The sequence below is a fragment of the Caretta caretta genome, chromosome 24, assembly GCF_965140235.1.
Source record: "Caretta caretta isolate rCarCar2 chromosome 24, rCarCar1.hap1, whole genome shotgun sequence".
Lineage (NCBI taxonomy): Eukaryota > Metazoa > Chordata > Testudines > Cheloniidae > Caretta > Caretta caretta.
In genome coordinates, this window is record NC_134229.1 from 14,668,984 (window position 1) to 14,683,571 (window position 14,588).

General features: G+C 46.1%; 1 protein-coding gene across 1 annotated transcript; it reads right to left on the minus strand.

Annotated features, from left to right (window-relative positions):
* Nucleotides 1-922: 922 nt before the first annotated feature.
* Nucleotides 923-13,730, minus strand: LOC125626107 (IgGFc-binding protein-like). The gene is made up of 10 exons (XM_048828792.2): nt 13,651-13,730; nt 10,085-10,394; nt 9,297-9,583; nt 7,867-8,132; nt 7,054-7,652; nt 5,644-6,208; nt 4,047-4,645; nt 3,165-3,729; nt 2,028-2,227; nt 923-1,324 (listed from the first exon to the last, which is right to left on the minus strand). Exons 1-10 carry the CDS (start codon nt 13,728-13,730, stop codon nt 923-925), a joined length of 3,873 nt encoding a protein of 1,290 aa, XP_048684749.2.
* Nucleotides 13,731-14,588: the final 858 nt, after the last annotated feature.

Sequence of the window (14,588 nt, forward strand, 5' to 3'; positions counted from 1 at the left end):
ACCTCTCCAATCTGTCTAAACCAATAACATCTAGGGTGAGAAACTACAACTTGTAACCAGTTTTTTTAGTATCTTAAGCTTAATATTGTGGATTTTTTTTATTTGCTTGGTAATCTGCTTTGATCTGTTTGCTATCCCTTAGAATCACTTAAAATCTATATTTTGTAGTTAATAAACTTGGTTTTGTTTACTCTCAAACCAGTTTGTGGAATTCATAACTGGGGGCGGGAGGGCAGGGAGGAAGCTGTGTATATCTTCCTCCACATTGAGGGAAGGAGCAAATTTCATTATACTGCACAGTTCTCTGAGTGCTGGGAAACTCTCTGGCTGAAGCCTTCCCATGCAGTGCTGATTTCAGTGTCTGTGCCTTTCTGCAGCTGGGTGTGTTCCTACCTATGTGTGTGCTGGAGGAGGCTTGAGGGCCTGGCTCAGCAGGACACTGTCAGGAAGCCCAGGCTGGCCGAACAGGCGAGCTCAGTGGTACCCCAGTATATCAGGCGGCATCCCAGAGTGGGGGGGATGTAACCCGTCAAAGGATGATCAAGATTTTGAAGTTACCAATCATTTAGAATTCCTCCATTTTGGGGTACTGAATGTGATACCTCACAAGGCCTGACCTTAAGACAATGCTGAGCACCTCCCCTTGGATAAGGAGGCTCCTTCTGATGCCTCAGGTGGAATATCCAAACACTGATCCACCCCCAATCACTGCACCCTTGAAAATATTGAAGGGACCAGAAGTAAAATCCCACACAACAAGAAACAGATATTGCCTGACTCCTGAAACAACTGGAAACAGAAATCGAGGAGAAAAGTCTCTCTCTGTATTTTAGACACAGAAGAATCCTTCTGCCTCTAAAACACCGACGGTGAAACCACTAGACACAATATTTATTATTATTAATTATTATTATTACACAGGTCAACTCACATGAACAGCTTTGCCTCTCTCTAGGACAATATTAGCATTAAAATTGCCAGTGCTGAGCCAAATTTCCACTCGGTAAACGAAAGACACCCGGGGATTCCGGAAATGCCTGTTTGCGGTCACCACGCGGAAAGACAAGTCCAAGGAGGAGTTGCAGGTGTGGGAGACCTCGTAGTCACATATGCCTTGGAAATGTGCCACAGCCCCATCAAATGTAAAGTAGTGAGGATCCCCTGTTACAACACAAGTAGTCAAGAGACTCTGGCATCCCAGCTTGCTGTTCTTCACAGTACACTGCTGGCCTGGGTAGCATTTAGCTCGGAAGCAACGGAAATGGTCTTGGGAGTCACAGCTACATCTTTGGGTACAACCAGAGAACCAGACGTGGTCTCCAACCTGGGATGGAGAGACAGAAGAAATAAATGATCCTCATCATCAGCATCATCACCAGCACAACCTCTTAACCAAATCCCAGAGGAAATCTCAGAACCAAGACAGGCCAAAATGTACTAGAGCTCTTTGTGTTTGGTCAGCTCCTCTTGCTTTCTAGCAAAGCAGAGAGAAAAGAAAGTGTTCAAAGAGACATGGACCAAGATTAGAACTGGCTGAAATTTTCCATTTGAAAAATTTTTATTTTTATCTTTTTACATAACTGGGCTTTTCCATAACAACAAACATTTCTGGGGGAATGTCCAATTTTGATGAAAAACTTCAGATTTTCATGAGAACAAAAAACAGGGAACATAATCTGGTTTCCAGCAACTGAAAAACAAATGGTTTTGGCCAGCAACTGAACCTATTTGGTTTTACACCAAAACTTTTCAATATTTAGCCAAAATTTGACTTTAAGCTGAAAACATCAAAACTGTTGAAGAAAAATTTTGATGATGAAAACGTTTATTTTTCACTGAAACTTTTCATTGGAAAACAGAACATTTCCTCATGAGCTGTATCTCAGATACTCCCCATGGAATGTGTGGGCTCATGGAAAAGCAGGTTCTTTACTCTCTGAAAAAAAGAAATCAGATTTTCTACCATATGTTCAAATGCACCCAAATTCCCCCGTGTTGTCTAGTCAGAGTGTGAACTATCAACTCACCTTGTAGTAGTATCCGTTGTGCACACAGCCGCAGTGCTCTGGCAGGACACACTCATCCCCGCTCCACAGGTACCCGTCATTACAGAAACACCCTTCAGAGCAGGTGTGCCCACAGTACTTCTGAAGCCAGGATCCAGCACACAGGTCCTGGTAGTGAGTCTCACAGAGCTCATAGTGACTGTGGGGTGGGCACGAAAGGGCTATAAAAGAGGGAATTGGAAGTTCCTGGGGTCACTATCTGCACATCGCTGGAATTATCCAAATAAAACTCAGGATTGAAAACGCAAACAGAGATTTCACAGTAGCAAACCCATTGCTTTTCACTTGGCTACAGGGTCCTTACTTTTTAAGACAGTGATTTTCAAGTGGGCTTCAAAGAGTTCAATTTCAGTGGCATTTGAACCCCAACTCCCTTAGTTCCTTTGAAATTCCCACTTTAAAAGAGGGTTTCAGAGGTTAGAAGGCTTCTCTGTGCAGTCTAAAGGGGAGAGCAGCCCACACCCAACCGACAAAGAAACCCAGAACTGCAAGATGGGAAGAACCGAAATTGTCCAGGAAGGTGAGTCCGTGCTCTGTAGTCACAGGAGACTGATCCTGTGCTTCCATGAACATGACTCTAATAGAAGCTCCTGGTGTAAGTCCAGAGGAAGAAGAAATATAAGAGATGACCCCTCCCTACCACTGTGTATGAGGGTGGATGATTGGCAAACAAGCCTGAATACAATGACACATACATACAGTATTTATTGTATAAGGGTTGGATTGAGAACTTCCTCTTCAGATACAGTCTGTAGCATTATGCACAAGAGGCTGAATGGCGGTTGCAGGGGCAACCTTAGTACTGGCATTTCCAAACCCTGCACTGCTTGGCTTTGCAACCTGAATGTTGTTGGAACGTAGTTTTTTGTGTGTGTTCTGTATTAGGATGTTGTTGTACTAAGATGAGGTCCTGAAACATAAGCCCTTGTATCAGGGGCCCGGTATGAGGCCTATTGCCAGAGCTAAAGTAATGGTCAAGACTTAGCTGATATAAAACAAAGTAAAGCTGTGAGCAAAAGGCAGAGGCAGAGTTTGATTTGTCTGTCTGAGCTGGCAAAAATACATTTGTTTAGTTACATGGAAATTGTGGTCACTTACCACAGAAAGACTCGCTCCTCCAAGGTAAGATGGTGACATTTGCTCTCTGGCAGGCGGCTGCGTATGTCTGAATGGACTGGCACAGGACACTGCTCTCCCCTCCTGACACACACAGGTCAAAGATGCAATCAGACAGATAGGGGCCTGGGTCAATCTGGGAGTGGCAAGAGGCAAATGGCCCATTGGGATCCTGGATCACCCAGCACCGGGACTTGGATTGCACCAGACTTTCCTCCTCTTCACACCCAGGGCAGGAATCAGAGCAGCCGTCGTCACAGCCAGGGACATTCTCCGACTTCCAGTCTGCAGCGAAGTGGAAGGCGTCCTTCCCTAGAGAGCCGTTACGTGTCACAAAGTCATCCTCAGCCACAGCATTGAAGTTCCCACACAGCCCGCAGGTCTGGCCTTGGTACTCAGGGGGCAGGGTGACAAAGAGGCTGTGGGCCAGATCGTAGCTCACACTCATCCCAAACTCTGTTTTCACTACCGTGTACTGTCCAGCCTGATAAATGATGATTTCGCCTGCATTGACACTCACTGGGAGGGTTGCAGTGACCCCATCAATCTGATTGAGAGAAATAGCAGCAAAGAGATTATTCCTGGGAATTAATCCTGCAGACAGTTCAAGGCCACATTCAGATGAGGAAGGCCTACAGGTGGTTGAGGAAATGAGGGAAAACAAAAAACAAAAACAATGGTTTGTTTGAATGGCTTGATACTAACCTTCTATACTTATTGTTCCAAAACAAGGCAGTGGAGGGTAGATGACAATAAATACTTCTGCACTGACTGGGATGGGGAAAAGTAATTGAATAGATAAGCTAGCAACCTCTATCACTAACTTATCTGGTTTCCCAGAGAGCACTAGCCCCATGGAATTACCTTGACTGTCCCCTGCTGCCCTCTCTGCAGATGGATCTCAGTCTTGTTCACAAGGACAAACACCTCCGAGGTCACAGCCATAGGAACATGGGGCAGGTTTCCGTTCTTCACTTCCACTCTGAAGAAGGATAAGGACTTTGATGTCCCACACAGTTCAGCAAACACATATTTGCAGGTGCCCTGGAAATCGTATCGCTTCCCATCAAACGTAGTGTAATGGGGCAGACCAGACGCCCAGCAGATGCCGTTGGTTCGCTCATGGCACCCATAAACCCCCTTTCGAGTGCCACAGAATTCCCCAGGGGCACAGGCAGAGCGGGAGCACTGGACAGCGTGGGAGGAGCCGTCACATCTGCACAATCTCCGGCAATTTTCTCCTTCCCAGAAGCTTTCCCCTGCCAGGTGGTATCTGCCATTGTGGGTGCAGCCGCACTGCTCTGGAGGCACACAGTCAGTGCCACTCCGCACAAAGCCAGGGTCACACTGGCACCCTTCTTCACACGCAGTCCGGCAGCGGGAGGGCACAGCTGGGTGGGCACAAGAGGCCGGGCAGGAAGGTCCACAGAGCTCATAGTGGCTGTTGCGGGGGCAGGTTAATTCTGAAAGAGAGATTAAGAACTGTGGTTAGAAATACAGAACGACGCTGCAGGGAATCCTCCCAGGCAGGAAACATCATAAAAGAAATAAAAATGAAGTAGGAAAGAGCCAAAAATGAATATTCCTTTGTAATGTGTATTTCTTGATATTCAGGTTTTGTATTCTGTTACAAAATCACGTTTTCCATAATTAATATACTTACTAAGTGATACAAGTGTGTTATTACACCTCTGTGGCTAGCACTGTTGGCTGGACCATAGGTTTCACAGAAAGTCCAACGCCGTCACATTGGCAGAAAATCCCTGAGAATCCCACAGTGCAGTATTTATAGAGAATGCTATTCTATTAAAGTTGTTGAAAATAGAGCCCCTTCTGCCTAAATCTGGTCGCTGTTCCGGAGACACTTAAAAATCCCTTGGCATTTTCAAACAGAGTAGCAGTGTCCTGGCTAAAATTTTCTCATTCAATAAAAATTATTTCTAATGTCTGAGGCTGTGTACATACCATTCCTGGGAGAACAATATCTGCTGCACTTCTCTATATAGTTAATGCATAGTGACTATCTAGCTCATTGCTTTCTGGTGTGCTTGGGACACCATAATTGGAATTGAGGAAACCGAACTCCGCTCTATATCTGGAATGTCAATATACTCTATTACAGCTAACCAGAAAAGAAGATTTTAACTGCCCATTATAGTCTAAGTGCTATCATTATTCACAGTAGGTAAAAAAAAAAAAGACAGAGAAGTTCTTATTCTCTGGTGCTGTACATATTGTATGGTCATTTACACCCATATGATCTGAGAGTTAAAAGGCTTTAAAATGTTATCCCATCACAAAAAGAGTGTTGACTCCCCAACGTGCACAAAGGCTGCACAAGGTGCAAATCAATGGAGAATCTACTCAGTGTTCCCATGCCCGATGGTTGAGTGATTTAAAAAAAATGTGAGAAATTTGTGGGTTACCATTAACGAAGGCTCTCCTGAAATCAGTGGCTTACCACACCCAGCCAGCTGTCTCCATGGTTGTATGGCGATGCCGTGACTTTGGCAATGCACAGCATAACTCCGAAGCGTATCGCAGAGCGTTTTGTGGCTGCCTTTGGTGGCACAGAGATCATGCACACAGCTCTCCAGGAACATCTGAGCATTACTAAGGTTGCTACAACGTTTGAAAGGTCCTTCCATGTCTGTTATGACCCCACAGTAGCTCTGAACTCTGTACTTGTTTTTAGCTCCTTTGTTGCATTCAGTTTGTGGACCAACAGCTGTGCAATGGAAAGGGGAATCGACATCCTTCCAGCTATTCACAAAAGAGACAAGGTCCGGAGCCATAGATCCATTGGGCATCCTGAAATCATTGCTTTGGTTTCCATTGAAGTCTCCTCCGAGCCCGCAGACCAGCCCAGAGTAAATCTCAGGTATAGTAATCGTCACATAGTGGGACCAGTCATAGGATACAGAGAGGCCAAATTCTGTCTGGATTATGACAGATGAGCCGCTGTAATAGGCATAGAGTTTACCTGATGCTAGGACAAGGGGCAGATTGACCAGGGATCCATTCACCTAAGGGGAAGAATTCAGCATGACCAGGAAAAGTTCTGAAGGATCAGCATCATGTTTGCAAATAATAATCTCCTTTCTTAGCCCCTTCTAGCATCAGCTTTATCATCCTTTGCTTCAAAATGTGTTGGTGTATGCCGGTGTGATGTACGTACAACTCTCAATCTATTCATATGGTGTTCTACAACCCCTCTCTTCTTTGCTTCTGCAGTCCCTACCCATCCCCTCTCGCCTTTTAAAAACAAGGTCTCTGCCCACCCTGAATGCCAGTCCCTGCACGTTGGTACCACATGCCAGGGTGCACCCTCATTGCAGAGGTTTGATTTTAGGCTGCTGGAGAGACACGAGCTGCCCCTTTGCAATGCATGTTCTTTGTACAGGGGAGAACGTTCCAAGTTTCTCTGTTCTGTGGCTTGATTTTCAGGGATGCTAAGCATCTCCAGCCCCCATGGAAGCTGACAGCAGCTGCAAGTGCTCCGTCCCTCTGAAAATCCACCCATTGGTTCCTAAGGTCAGCCGATTGCACCGGTGCTGGTAGAGGGGCAGGGGAAAGTATAGGGGATACACTGACTTGGGGAAGAGTGTCCCAGCTGATGAGGTGAAAGGCAGAGGACCGGCCTTCACATCCCTATCCTTCCTAGCATTGGAAGTGTCATACTCACCTACAGAGAAAGAGAGAGAGAGAGGCAGCATGCCCATGGGGGACAGGGAAATGGGTGGAAAAAGATGGGCGATGATGCAGGACACTACAGGGGTAACACTTAACATTTTCAGGGTCCCTCCCTAATTGCTGAGCCCCCCTCTCATCATCAAGAGCAGTTGGAAAAAAATTAAATTCAAGCTCTCACCTGCACTTGGCCATACTGTCCCACTGCTACAGCAATATGCTCCCTGTAGACATCCAGCTCCACCAGGCGTGTCCAGGACGCCGTGATGGAGCCCCTGTGCTCATTTTCCACTTTGACAGTGAAGTCAGGGAGATTCCCAGGGGGGCCACAGTACTTGCTCAGAGTGTATTTGCAGGTTCCTTTAGAGTCAAAAGCAAGTCCATCAAAAATGTGATAGTGGGGGTGTCCAAACACCAATAGGGTGCCAAATTTTACAGGATAGCAGCCTCGGCTGCCATCCACAACTTTACATATCTCCAGAGCCCCACAGGCATGATCCTGGCACTGCATGGGCTGGGCAGGCTGCCGGCAGCTGCATTTCCTGCTGCAGGTGTCTGTCAGGATCACCTCCTCTCCCAGCTGGTGATACTGACCATTCAACATGCAGCCGCACCGGCTCACAGGCACACAGCGTCCAGCGTCCAGAGCGTACCCTTCCCTGCAGAAGCATCCCGCCACGCAGGGCTTTGTGCATTGGATGGATGAATTCAGGCTGATGCAAGAGGCAGGGCAGGGAGGGCCACAGAAGTCAAAATAGGTGTTGGCTGGGCAGGTGACACCTAGGGAAGAAAAGGGATGAAGAGTCACCTGTGCATACCGGTGCTGAGAGTGTTTTACAAACAAGTTGAAAATTTTCCACAAACACTAAGATTCTTTTCACTATTGAGTATCCAAGAGGAGCTTCTTTGATGATTTCTTCAATGGCATAACTTCTCAATTCACCTTGAGGGCTCTATGAACTTAGAGGAAAACAAAAGACCCCCTGTTGCTTACCACAGCGCAGCCCTTGCCTCCACTGTGCTACTTTCACACCGTGAAAAGCACACATCTCATCGTAGGATTCGACCGCGGCACACAGCATGTGATTGCCCAGTCCGTACTGGCAGAGGTCATAGACACAGGACTCATAGTAAGGGGCTGGACTCTCGTGCCAGTGACACTCAGAAAAAGGCCCGGAGCGATTCGTTAGGATCCCACACAGCTGCTGGAACTCATTCAATTTTGTACATGCCTCTGTGTTGCCAGTGTCATTCTTACACCTGAAAGTGTCATGCGAATACCAGTTACAGGGTTATTTCTTTTACCAGAGGCATCTTTTTAAAGAGTCAGAACATGTGTCTATGTACAAACCAATTTCTGACATGGCTCAAGGCTTATTACAGAAATTCTTCCTTCCCCACTCTCATAGAAGCATAGACTGTCAGGGTTGGAAGGGACCTCAGGAGGTCATCTAGTCCAACCCCCTGCTCAAAGCAGGACCAACCTCAACTAAATCATCCCAGTCAGGGCTTTGCCAAGCCTGAGCTTGAAAACCTCAAAGGAAGGAGATTCCACCACCTCCCTAGGGAACCCATTCCAGTGTTTCACCACCCTCCGAGTGAAATAGTGTTTTCTGATATCCAACCTAGACCTCCCCCACTGCAACTTGAGACCATTACTCCTTGTGCTGTCATCTGCCGCCACTGAGAACAGCTGAGCTCCATCCCCTTTGGAGCCTCCCTTCAGGCAGCTGAAGGCTGCTATCAAATCCCCCCTTTGCTGGGAGAGCTCTCGGCCAGTGCCGGAGCTGCGATTACACGGCCATGCTAAAGTGCTTTCGTGGCAGCACTGTAACGTTGGTAGTGAAGACACACCCTTACACTCACTGCTTCCCGGGACAGAGTCCCTCCCCCAGAAGTACGGCTGACACTCATTGTTCCTGGATGCATAATTTTACATTTGGCCATATTAAAATGCATACTGTTGGCTTGCATCCAACTTACCATGTGATCCAGATCATTCTGTACAGTGCTTAATTTGCAATGAACAAGGTGCCTGGGCTCAAGCAACTTGTTACATTCATAACTGATCCAGGAAGCTATGAACTGCCCAGCCTAGAGGTGCCAGGGCTCAGCTCTGGTAAGCCCTGGCACAAATTAAGCCCTGATTCCACAGCAGCAAGTCTTAGAGCCCAGATCAATTAACTCAAGCCCATGGGGCTTGCATTATGGGACTAAAAATAGCAGTGTAGATATTTTTCCTGCTTGGGCTGGAGTCTGGGCTCTAAAATCCTCCCCTCTGGATTCTGAGGCTCACTGCCATGGGGTTTCTTTTGCATTGTAGACATACTCCTAAAGCAACAGAGTGTAGGGAGAAGGACAGATGTGGCCATGGAAACAGGCATTCACCGACAAAGAAGGGAAGATCAATAGATACAAACACACCTTGAGGGGCTGATGTCAGAGGTCCAGGCATTCCCAAACTCTGCGTCGTTCGAAGCTCTCTCCCCATTGGGCAGGATTATATCATCCCTGTGATCCCCATTGAAGTTCCCACACATCCCACACAGCTGCTCCCGATACTCCAGGCCCACACGGACAAACAAGGCATGGTGGCCATTAAACTGGATCTCCAGGTTAGCCTTTGCTTTTAGAGTCACCATGTTCTTCACCCTTGTGATGTTGGCCACGGGTCCCAGCTGAGCTGGTAAAGGAGTCTTCACACTATCAACCTGTAACAAACAATTGTCTGTGACTAAGGAGTCCTATCCTGACTGGCTAATACCTCTGTTCACAAGGGATCACAAAGGGAATTGCCTTCCACAGCAGATGGCACCAAGATACCTGCCATGGAAGCGCGCATCCTGTGATTCACAGAGACGTTATACAGGGAGCTGCTCTGCAGCTCAATTACATGATACCTCGAACCTCACCACACTCAGCTGAGCAGGAGCTGAGAGCAGCTATAATGCCCAGCTGAGCAGGACTCTTAGGAAAGGAGTCTCAGCAAGTTTACATGGAGCCGGGATCACAAAAGCACAACTCCAGCACAGAGCTCAGAAGCATAGGAACTCACAGAAAAGCCACTATTGAGGTTCTCTGTAACATACAAGAATAGCAATCCCCCCTCTGATTAGCTATGGAATTCACCTAGTCACCTTGCCACTATTAGATTCTCCTTCCAGTTGTGTCTATTTCTTCTCTGCCCCTTTCTGATAATGTGCTCAACTCACCAGGACATCTTTGCCTCGCTCCAGAACAACATGGGAATGAAAATGGCCAGTTCTGAGCCAAAGTTCCACTCGGTAAATGAAGGAGACCCGGGGATTCCGGAAATTCCTGTTTGCGGCCACCACCCGGAAGGAGAAGTCGAGGGAGGAGTTGCAGGTGTGCGAGATCTCGTAGGCACACGTGCCCTGGAAATGGGCCACCGCCCCATCGAAGGTGAAGTAGTGAGGGTCCCCTGTCACCGTGCAGGTGGTCAGCTGGCTCTGGCAGCCCAACTTCCCGTCCTTCACAGCACACCGCTGGCCGGGGTTACAGCTGGCAGGGACACACCGGAAAGTAGCGGAGGAGTCACAGCTGCACCTTTGGGTGCAATCAGCGAGCCAGAGAAAGTCCCCAACCTGGGATAACGAGAGAGATTGAAAGAGAAGGGGGAGAAGAAATCAAAATATCATCAAATTATTGTAACACATTAAGAAAATCTGAGAAATGAGACACAAAAAAGAAACAAGCCCCAATTCTCGGCAAGAGACGTTTTATATGTGATTCTGACCAACAAGAAGGAATTGGTAATGAATCTGAAGGTGGAAGGCAATTTGGGCAAAAGTAATGATGAAAATCATACTAGATTTCATGATTCTAAGGAAAGAAAGGTGAATGTAGCAGAATAAGGACAATGAACTTCAAAAAAGAGAGAGAGAGAGAGAGAGAGAGAGAGGAAGTTGGCAGTTTGTCAAAGGACAATATTAAACGCATAATTGCAAATTATCCTGATTCGAAGGAAAGACAGGAAGAATACTAAGAGGCCAATATGGCTTCATTGGCAGCTCTTTAATGACCTGAAAATCAGACAGGAATCCTGTAAGAAGTGGAAAAATGGACTAATTGCTAAAGAGGAGTACAAACGAATAGCACAAGCATAGGGACAAAATCAGAAAAGCTAAGCCCTGGACTACACTACAGAATTAGGTCGATGCAAGGCAGTTTACATCAACCTAACTCCCAATTTCACTCCCGCCAATTTCAGAGTAACAGCCGTGTTAGTCTGTATTCGCAAAAAAAAAAGGAGTACTTGTGGCACCTTAGAGACTAACCAATTTATTTGACCGTCTGCTACTCCAACTTAATAACCCCGCTTCCATGAGAGGCATAGAGTCAATGTCAATGTAGTTGGCTGACGTAGTGTCAATGTAGACACTTCATTGCTTATATTGACTGTTGCTGGCTTACATAGAATCACAGAATCATAGAAGATTAGGGTTGGAAGAGACCTCAGGAGGTCATCTAATACAACCTCCTGCTCAAAGCAGGACCAATCTCAATTAAATCATCCCAGCCATCAGAAGCCATCCCACAATGCCCCACACTGGCAGTTCAATCGGTGCAAGTGCTCCTGGTGAGGGCACACACCACTGACAGAAGGCGCATAGTGTAGACATGCACAAGTGATGCAATTACTGCAGCGGCTATATGCTGACATATGTTAGGTTGACTTAATTTTGTTGTGTAGACATGCCCTATGGCACAAAATGAGTTACACCTAGTAAGGGACATAAAAGGCAATAAAAAGAGGTTCCTGAAATACATTAGAAGCAAGAGAAAGACGAAGGAAAGCTTAGGTCCTCTACTTAGTGGGGAAGGAGAGCTAAAAACTCATGATATCAAGAAGGCTGAGGTGTTTAATGCCTATTTTGCTTCAGTCTTCACCAAAAGTTAATGGTGACTCACCACAACTAACATTAACAAGAGGGAAGGAACACAAGCCAAAATAGGGAAAGAACAGTTTAAAGCATATTTAACTAAGTTAGATGTATTCAAGTCGGCAAGGCCTGATTAACTTCATCCTCAGGTACTTAAGGAACCTGTGGAAGCAATCTTGGAACCTTTAGCAATTATCTTCAACAACTCATAGAGGACGAGTGAGATCCCAGAGAACTGGAGAAGGGAAAACATAGAAACTATCTTTTAAAAAGGGAACAAAAAGAACCTAGGGAAGTATAGCCCAGTCAGCCTAATTTCAATAGCTGGAAAGATTCTGGAAAAAAATATTAAACAACCAATTTTTAAATACCTAGAGTATAATAGGGTTATAAGGAATAGCCAGCATGGATTTGCAAGGAACAAAACATGCCAAACCAACCTAATTTCCTTCTTTGACAGGGTTACTGGCGGGGATGGCGGGGAAGCGGTAGATGGAATATACCTTGATTTCAGTCAGGCTTTTGACACAGTCCCACATGACATTCCCAGAAGCAAACTAGGGAAATGTGGACTAGATGAAATTACGTTCGGTGGGTGCAGAGCTCGTTGGTACACCATTCTCAAAGAGCAGTTATCAATGGTTTGCGGTCAGGCTGGGAGGGCATACCTAGGGGGGTCTCATGGGGGAAGCAGAGTATGCTTATAAAATGTGCAGATGCCACCAAGCTGGGAGGGGTTGCAAACACTTTGGACAACAGGATTAGAATTCAAAATGACCATAACAAATTGTGGAATTTGTCTGAATTCAACAGGATGAAATTCTATAAAGACAAGTGCAAAGTTCTTTGCTTAGGAAGGAAAAATCAGAGTCACAACTACAAAATGGGGAATAACTGGTGAGGTGGTCATGTGGCTGAAAAGGGTTTTATGGTAACAGTGGGTTACAAATTGAATATGAGTCAACAATGTGATGCAGTTACGAAAAAGCGAATATAATTGTGGGGTTTATTAGCAAGAGGGTCGTATGAAAGGCACAGGCGGTAACCGTCCCACTCTACTCAGCACCAGAAAGGCCTCAGGTAGAGAACTGTGTGCCGTTTTGGGCACCACACTTTAGGAAAGATGTGGACAAACTGGACAAACTGGAGAAAATTGAAAGGAAAGCAACAAAAATTACAAAAGGTTTAGAAAACCTGACCTGTGAGGAAAGGTGAAAAAACTGGCTACGTTTTGTCTTGAGAAGAGAAATCTGAATAGGGACCTGATAACAGTCTTCAAATATGTTAAAGGCTGTTATAGAGAAGACAATGATAATTGTTCTCCATATCCACTGAAGGTAGGACAAGATGTAATGGGCTTAAAATGGTAGCAAGGGAGATTAAGGTAAGATATTACGAAAAACTTTTTCTCTATTAAGGTAGTTAAGCAGAGGAACAGGTTCCAAGGGAGGCTGTGGAATCCCCATCATTGGAGGTTTTTAAGAATAAGTTGGACAAACACCTGTCAGAGCTGGTCTAGGCTTACTTGGTCCTGCCTCAGCCCAGGGGCTGGACTTGTCTAAGGTCTACTTGGTCCTTCCTCAGTGAAGGGGGCTGGCCCTGATGACATCTAACGGACCCTTCCAGCACTACATATCTATGATTAATATTCTGATCTCCTTGAAAGGAAGAGAAAACAAAGATAGATAGATAGCTAGATAGATAGATAGATAGATAGATAGATAGATAGTTCCAGTTCTTTTCCAGGGAACATACACTAGAAAAAAACCAATCAGATTCTTCAGTCCTGCAAATCAGAAGCAAATCAGATTCTCTCTCATACTGTCTTTTCACTGTCCTGAGTTGTCAGGTCTGAGAGAAAAGTGGAAACTCACCCCATAGTAGTGTCCGTCGTGCTCACAACCACAATGCCCTGGCAGGACACACTGATCCCCACTCCACAGGTACCCGTCATTACAGAAACACCCTTCAGAACACAGGGAGCTGCAGTGATTTTCAAGAAAGGAGCCTGCACACAGGTCCCGACAGGGGCGCTCACAAAGCTTGTAGTGACTGTTTGCTGGGCAGCGAGGGTCTGTGAAAATTGGAAGAGGAAAGTTGTTCAGAGATTTGGACAGGTATGAAACTTTGGCATGACTGTATCTTACACTTCCACTGTTACTAGTGAGGGCTTTGGGCTTGGTGTGTCTCAAATTCCTCTTCAAAATAATAATGAAGGACAAGAAAACCTAACACAGAAGACTATGGGTCCTTTACTTTGATGGCTCTGAATTCACCCTGGAAAGAGAGTGACACCCTAGACCTGGCTGATCTTCTCCTTCTGTGGAATATAACTCAGACCTTGTCTTTGACATGTCTACAATCCCTTTGGCAGATGTGAACTGGGAACTGGATAACAATGGAATTTGAGTTCCTGCTGCAAATATTCATGTAATCTGATATAGAGCATCACGTAAGGAAAGTCAGACCACCACCAGCACACAGTTCAGTAGCACAGTTACACAGTGCTGCCTTACCACAGAAAGACTCATTCCTCCAAGGTGAGATGGTGACATTCACTCTCTGACAGGCGGCTGCGTATGTCTGAACGGACTCGCACAGGGCACTGCTCTCCCCTCCTGACACACACAGGTCAAAGATGCAATCAGACAGATAGTGGCCTGGGTCAATCTGGGAGTGGCAAGCGGAGAACGGCCCATCAGGGTCCTGGATCACCCAGCACCGGGACTTGGACTGCACCAGACTTTCCTCATCTTCACACAAAGGGCAGGAATCAGGGCAGCCGTCGTCACAGCCAGGGACATCCTCAGAC

Bases quoted from the DNA above. Each gene is read 5' to 3' on its own strand.
- LOC125626107 (XM_048828792.2), bottom strand. From the start codon at position 13,730: ATGACGGGTACCTGTGGAGTGGGGATCAGTGTGTCCTGCCAGGGCATT. The intron at 10,395-13,650 runs GTGAGTTTCCAC...TGTCCCTGCCAG, and splicing joins ACGACGGACACTACTATGGG to CTGTAACCCCGGCCAGCGGT. The intron at 9,584-10,084 runs GTGAGTTGAGCA...TGTTTGTTACAG, and splicing joins AGCGAGGCAAAGATGTCCTG to GTTGATAGTGTGAAGACTCC.